General features: G+C 31.3%; 1 protein-coding gene across 1 annotated transcript; it reads right to left on the reverse strand.

Moving 5' to 3' along the window:
- Positions 1-6,130: 6,130 nt before the first annotated feature.
- On the reverse strand, positions 6,131-8,052 carry LOC122195560 (probable serine/threonine-protein kinase CST). Its single transcript, XM_042897566.1, has 4 exons — positions 7,923-8,052; positions 7,538-7,668; positions 7,236-7,335; positions 6,131-6,765 (listed from the first exon to the last, which is right to left on the reverse strand). Exons 1-4 carry the CDS (start codon positions 7,978-7,980, stop codon positions 6,449-6,451), a joined length of 606 nt encoding a protein of 201 aa, XP_042753500.1. The 5' UTR covers positions 7,981-8,052; the 3' UTR covers positions 6,131-6,448.
- Positions 8,053-8,286: the final 234 nt, after the last annotated feature.

Genomic DNA, 8,286 nt, shown 5'->3' on the forward strand with positions numbered 1-8,286 from the left:
CATGGTGTGCCTGGCACCCCCAATAGAGAGAACATGAGAGATAAAAATGAAGAGAAAAGGGATGGGGTTGTCCCCTGGAACTCTTCAATCTTGATGACCAAGTTATCTCAGGCGCATTGTAGCCGGACCCCCCCCCCTCCCGCCAAGCACCGAGCTCATCATAAGTCCCTTCGGGGGTATCTCATCGTATAGCCTTATGCAATCAACTCTTTAATTTCCTATTTTTCGGTTTTGGAATAGTTTGTTTCCGTCCACGTTCAGTCTTTCTTTGAACTGATCCCAAGGCACACATTTAAACCTAATAGTCGAGTGCTCATCGATCAAACTGTCCTCCCTTGCTTTCCACGAAGGATAGACCAAGGGCAACTTTGTTTAGTATATAGGCTCATCAGAGCCCTGGTGCTACCTATTGGCCAATCCGGTTCCCTTGTGACCGCACCAATAACTTGCAAACTAAACACAACTTCCTCCATGGAAGGCCGGTTTTGGGGGGCCAGAATCAAGACAACTTAATATGAGCTCAACTGCTTTACTAGCACCTTTCTGATGGGTAGTTTTGTCCCAAACATGGATCCATAATTTTCTCCAAGTTCTTTATAATAGATTTTGGACTTGTTTTTGAAATTCTGAAGTTTTTTTTTCCTAAATCCGGAAACTGGGATGTATATAGAAAAAGTGTTTTTTTTTGTTCGGAAATTTCGGACCAAGTGATTATTTTTGCTAAAAACTTTTTTTTTTTTAATTATTTTTTCAAATACACATTATATGGTTAGAGTACTTAATTTCTCTAAAATATATCATTACTAAAATCTCATTGAAAGCTTTAAAATCAAATAGTATCGTATGATACTTAAACTTTCAATATACATATAGTTAGATTTATCTTTTGTTTATATATATATATATATATATATATATATATATATATATATATATATATATATTTACTATCTTATAAAAGAAATCTCACTATTTCTAAAAATAGATTGAATATAATAATATTATTTTTTTAAGACGTTCAAATCATTAAGCTAATAGTACAAGTAGTCATCAATAAAATAATATTAAATTTTAACCTGTGTTTTGAATCCTTATATTTCTCAACAAATTCTATCTCCTTCCCTGAATTTCGGATAATTCAAAAATTTGAAACTATCAGAAAATACATGTTGATTCAAATATCTCTTCTGCAGATGGCTCTTTCTTAATAGGTTTTTATTTTAATCCTTACTTGTAATTGATTTCATCATTTTTAACTTTTATTTTAATCTTATAAATATATGGGGTGAAGGCTTTATTATATCAGGTTTGTTTCTAAAAAAGTTTTTACTATGTTTCTTTAATGTGTTAGCTTTGCAGGTTGAAAGAACTCAACCAAGAGGGCCAGTTAGAGCATTGTATTATCATTAGTTTGTATATTTTGGCATCTTACTTTTGCAATAAAGAACGGTTAAACACAAGATTTGACATGATTAAGGTAATTTGTATATTTTTCATCTTGTTTAGTCTAAAAATGAAACATTTTTCATCATTGGTCCTTATAATATCAAGTTTCATCACATGGACTTCCTGATTACGGTGATTATTGTCCTTATTATAAGGTTCTATATAGATTTTGTTCAATATTTTAAGGTTTCGAGAACCTAAATCAATATGAATCCTTGAATCACATACCATCGTTGAAAATGTTTTAATTTGTGACCAAACTTGGTTTAAAATCACAATGAACAAGTTGACACCTGAGTATTTTGGCCTTCTCAAAGGCCTATTTATCGACTTTTGAATCACAACACCTGATATTATAAAGGTTTATTTTTATAAACTATTATTTATATATTTTAGCATTTTACTTAGTAGGACATTAAATTAATAAAGGAATTAAGGAAAACGAAAAAAAAAAGAGGACGATAAACAGTACAAGTGGTTTGGGTATGTATAAATGAAAGTAATAACCATTTAGGGGGTGTTTGGCAAAAAAACTTATTACTTATTAGTTTATTAGCTTATAAGTTAATAAGTAAGTATATGGTAACTTATGAAAAAAATGACGTATTAGAGGTTCCCCACCGGAATAAGTTATTTTAATCAAAACACTTTTTCAACTTATAGTGATGTGGAACCTAATAAGTTGTTTTAAAAAAGCTTAGTCAAACACCCCCTTAGTATGGTATGGTAATGCTCTTGAAAAATAGATGTCATTTAATATTCATTTCTCGAAGTGAACGCAAAATGGTTTTAACTCTAAAGAGATCAAATTATTCGTCGTCCGCCGCTTTGTGCGGGTAGACGGCTAGTATATATATATATATATATATATATATATATATATATATATATATATATATATATATATATATATATATATATATATATATATATATATATATATATATATATATAAAACTTAGGAAGAGTATCTGACCCGGGGTACTGTTCATAAGGGTTAGTTTACGCTACCATGCTCACCGACTCATCCGTCTAACTAATACAGTAGTCGAACATTCTCTATCTTCATTTTTTTTTGCATGAGGTCGTCGACGAAGATGAATATCGGTGATTAGAAGTTGTCACCTTTTTCTATCGACTTCTTCGCTTCACCCGCTCTTCAAGACTCCCTCTGCTAAGTTAAAGAAAGTCATTTGGGGTAGTTCCATCGATCAAAAGTCTGCAACGTGTGTAAAAACAAATTCTAATCTAAAAGATCACCATCTGTTTGATAAAACGCCCAAGTGAAACTACTGTAAACTAATCTTATAATCTGCTTAACTGTTTATTTACCAATCTTGTAATCTTTGTTCATAGTTAGTAGACAATAATCCAAGCAAAGTTGTTTCAAATGGCATCTAACTTATCACCTTACTTATCACTAACAAGTGATGTCCACCCAACGCTTTAGCTTATATCATGCACTTATAACCCTAAACATACGCCGCTCACTGTTTCTATCACCACCATCCCTATGTATTCCTGTTATTTGTCAAAATTTTACTAGAAACTTGTTACAATTATGAGATTCTTTCTGGAGTATTTTTCTCGCACTTTGATTAATTGAGCAGCTTGATGATATGGTTAGCCTTATATTCTACGTCATATGATATCTATTTTCTTTTTGTCTCGCTGATATGATCCCAATTCCTTAAGATGTATGATATTTAGCACATCAATTTACATAATTTGAAACAATAATTTACAAGGCTTTAAATTTGCAGTTATATGGCATTTGTGTCTTATGAGTTTGTATCTTCAAAATTTATCCCATAGTTCCAATGTAGCAGTTAAAATTGTTCTGATCTGTCTTCTCTATCTTCAAAATTTAGTTAGCTATACATAAAACTTAAATTCTATTTCAGAAGATATTGGGCTGCATTCTTATTTAAGTCACTAAACAAACGAAAATTGTGAGAAATAGGTGCTCTCCTAGGGTTTTAAACTCAGTTTCTGCCTCTTTAGTAATCCTGATGGATTATTTATACCCAACTACCCAATCTTTCCTAAACTAACCCTAAACCGTAATCCTTATCAATAAACTAATTAATAGTAATGCAAGACAAATTATAATAATTACATGAAACTAATCAACTAATAATAAAAATTAAAAACACTAAGCCCCCCAACAATTGCAAAGTCTACCCGACCACACCTTCATTATTTTCACCGATTCAGTTCATATGAGACTTCTATGTATAAAAGGGTAAATGCAAGAACTAGCAGCACACTTTTATTTATTTATGTATTATAGCATCATACTTCTAATTTTAATTTTCATCACAGGTCAGGAGTCAGGGATGGGGTTTTTTTGAAACTAAAGAATTGTTGCCTAAAAAAACATGGTTGGTAGTATGAACTAAATATTATGCAAACTTTTTTTTTTTTTTAAAGATTTGTTTGTTTACTATTCCGTTGATGCATTCTTTCCAGATAGAAATTGGAGTCCATGGATGGAAAAGAGAGGTAATATGATGACAAGTTCTTTGCAAAATACCATGAAGATCTAGGGCAAATACTGAGACATGTAAGATTTCATAACCTTTTTTTTTACACTGTACACATTGTTTATGTATATCTAATGAGTGTTCTGTTTACAAAAAAAATAAAAATAAAAAATTAGCAAATAAACAAAATAAAGGCTCTAAAACTCAAAAAAAAAAATTATCCGTGCTTGGTATGTCATTTAAATGTATTTAACAAAGTGAAATACATTTGGAGTGTTTCATTCAAAATTAGAGAAATTCTTCGGTATTTAAATGCTGCCCTTGACATTGGTTCAACACAGAATACACAAATTCTTCGGGACAAAAAAACAGTAACTTAAATCATGCACATATTAATTACACTTATTTTTAACTGCACACAGATTCAAACAAGTCCGAATGCAATATGTATTGCTTGGATTGCATGAATGTCCCTCTTTTTGTTCTCTCTGTCTGAATCACCACAAGGATCATCGTGCTATTCAGGTATATATTCTCCCCTTTTCTCCATTGATTCTTCCTTTTTTTCTTCAATAAAATTGACTTTTATGAGTTTATCATCTACTACCGTTTAACCATTTTTGGATTTTAAGATCTCTTATTTCAATCGCTACATTTACCAATTACTTCACTATTACTTTTGTGTTCTTCTGAATAGCTTTATGCTAACCGATTTTGACTTTACGTTTTTGAATTTAGTCATGTGGATTATTCAATGCAAACCATTCCTGAATTTTACCTTCTGTTTTCTCACCGATTCTGACTTTAATCATCATTGTTATAACTCTAGAAACTTCAAAATCATTATGGATGGAAATAGCCACAGGAAAACGTATCGAGGTAAGTTCTTCTACCCATACTCCAACACTCTGTTTGAACTTAAATGGATAGAATAATTGTTTGAAAATCTGAAACGTCATGTTCACCTGGGAAATAAGCAATCTTCGGTTAGATGAAGGCAACGTTTGTCTAAAGTTTTTGATTTCGCACCCTAGGTGTTCGATGGAATGTTACTATGGAGAAAAAGCCAAATTCCTGCTAGGCAAACCTTCTCTTGAAACTTTAGGCAAATGAAGCTGTCAAGGAAATTAAAATATGTGATTAACTCATTGTTTTTACATGGATATTTTGAGGATGTTTCAAACTGAAGAAGAGGTTGCAATTTGTTTTGAATTTTATACCAAAACCCAAAGTAAGTTGCTATTTGTAGCATATATATATATATATATATATATATATATATATATTGGGGGTAAATGCACTAAATATCAATGTACTTTGACTTTACACATTTTGTTTTTGGTTTTTGCAATTTATTTTGATCTATTTGGTGTAGTTTTCCATATTTACGTCGTAATTCCACTAAATATCAATGTACCTTGAATTTATTTGTTTATTATGGTACCCTACTTTCATTTCTCATTACAGCATTGTAAGTTTTTTTAAGTACATTGCCCTAATGAGAACGAAAGAAATCCAAGATCCACTGAACTGAAAAAGAGCATGATCATAAAACAAAACAAAACAAAAAAACTATCTAACCTGGGATTTTTTTTTCTAGTTTTAGTAAAATAACATAATAATAAAAGAATATGTTATTTTTTCATTAAAATATTGAAGTATATTTATATAATGTTTTTAATGTGTGGCCAAATAAAAATACAATTTGATACTAAAAAAAAACATTTGATATTTTTGCTTGAAATTTATTTACTCTAATTTATTAAAGAATGACTTTCAAGGCATGCTTGAAATTTGGTAGCTCAAAATTAGTGATTAGGGCAATTAAAGATGGGTAAATGTTTTAAAAGAGTAATATAGTTTAGATTTTTTACATATTTAGTCATTTATGTTTAGTTTTGTACACTTTAGTCACTTATGTTTTTGTACATGTTTAGTCACTTATGTTTTTTACTTTGTAAACATATGACCAAATATGTAGAAAAAAACATAAATGACTAAATGTGTACAAAAGTAAACATGAGCGACTAAATATGTACAAAATCTTAACTTTGTTACCCTTTTAAGTCATTATCACATTAAAGATATATGGAACACAAAAAAGTTTACAGAAAAGTTACAAGTATATATATGATCATGAGTTTACCATATATAAAACGAATTAAAGATATATGGAACATATAAAAATGTGTGTGTTTGTGTAAAATAAAGTGATAATGTACAAATAGTCAAGTAAATGAATGGACAACTTTAAGATATTTACAAAGGTTCTACAAAAAATATTTACATTGAGTTGTTGAATCCTTAAAAACACCAATGGATGCAGCACCATTGGTAACTCTACTAATTTACCAACCGATCATTTAACTCCATTTGTCAAAACTATCATCGAGCAGTACTCTCCATCGCTATAAATATTGCCAACTATTAATGGATTTTTGCATGTTTAACACCAATTTTTGCTCTCTGTCTCTAGTCTTTTGAGTATTTGACTGACCGATGCATATTTGGGCGCTTCATCTTATCTCAATGGCATTAATCCCTTCTAAGGTAGCTACAATTTCTTTCATTGAAGGTCGGTTTTTTGGGGCGATTTTGAGACAATTTAGGATGAGCTCAGCTACTTTGATTGCTCCTTTCGGAGTGTTACCTTGTCCCAACCGCTTCTCGAAGATTTCGTGCAGTATGTAATTATCAGATAAAATGGGTGTAGCGCGCTCCATTAAACTCTCTGGTGAGGAGCACTGCTTGTTATCCAAAAACCCTAACCCTGCTATCATATCCAACATCGTCACTCCAAAGGCATAGACGTCACTCTTGACATACCAACAACCTGAAGTTGAAGTTATAATAACTAAAATATAAGTATTAATTTTATGTTTTAATAAAAGATAAAATCAAATAAAACATTTATGTGGATGCCATATGGATCCCACCCAGCTCTAAAACTGAAACATGGTAAATTTGAAAAAAAAAAAGTTAGTTCAAGGGTTCTAATGTGCAAAGAAAAGCACAAATTAATTAATAAACATAATATAGAACGGATGACTATTGCCGAAAAAACAAAAACAAGCACGGAAAAACCATAGCATCACCTAAAGTCACACACAGACAACTTCTAACATGTTTGACATTTAAAGTCTAGACAAGACAACTTTTTTTAGAACAGAAGTCGTCTAGAAACAAGGATTGTTAATTATTGCCCTGTGATTTGGTATAACCTCAAAAAGCATATAACCCTAGTTAGTACTACTTTACTAGACTAATTAACATGCTTATGCTGGGATATGCAAGGTAACTGACCTGTAGCCATGTACTCAGGAGGGTTGTAACGAGTGGTGGAAAATGATCCACGAACCCGGGATAATGATGCCCATCCAAAATAGAGCTGTGCTTCATCATCCTAACACCAACAGGACAAAATCAATAAGATTCAACAGGCTAATTTGATTAAAAGGTGCAAGCATCTTGCATCGCTGTGAATATAGTGTTTGACACGTTTTATGTCTTTTATGACTATATATGATTATGTGTTCAATGGAATTTTCTTTCTTTCTTTCTTCAAGAAAATGTACTTGATAAATGATGATCAGGTTCTTATATACCTCATTTAATAAAATATTTGAGGCATTGAAAGTCCTATATAGAGGGGTCCTCTTGTCAGTATGCAAGAAAGCAAGGCCTTTGGCTACTCCAATGGCAATTTTCATTGTTTTATCCCATGCAACTCGACGGCCTGCAAATTATTAAATAAAGTAAAATGAGCACAATTATCCTCATAACTGAAATTTAAGATATGGTTAAAACCCCCCATTAACATGGAAAAAGAGATGCAACTTGAAATTGAATCTGGAACATTTTAAGGGCCAATTAGGTTTCGACTATAAGAGGGAGATCTTCATTCTCTGGATTGTTGACTTGTTGTAGATTGAGTTAGAAAATTCATGATTTTGAATTTTATACACAAAAATATACAGAGGGAATACTTACGGTGAAAAATGTCTAGGAAGTTTCTGTTTGGTATGTATCCGTGTATGAGCACACGCATTCTGCCTTCTGAACTATACCCCAAGAGTTTAACAAGATTGGGATGGCTAACCCTTCCCCACTTTAGTTCTGCCTGTCACACGCAAACACACGATATCATTTAATAAATTAATCATAAAAAGTTATAAAACAAATTAGTACCTTCTTTTGTGCAAAATAGCATTTTTTTTTTATAATTCCTTTTGTAGTAGTATCTCCTATAAGAAAAGGGAGGGATAAACCGTTCTGAAAAATTAAATATATTCATAGAAAAACACATTGGCTATAAATAAAAAGCAAATTTGAAACCTATCATTTCCACCTAGCA

Source organism: Lactuca sativa, chromosome 8 (genome assembly GCF_002870075.4).
Source record: "Lactuca sativa cultivar Salinas chromosome 8, Lsat_Salinas_v11, whole genome shotgun sequence".
NCBI lineage: Eukaryota > Viridiplantae > Streptophyta > Magnoliopsida > Asterales > Asteraceae > Lactuca > Lactuca sativa.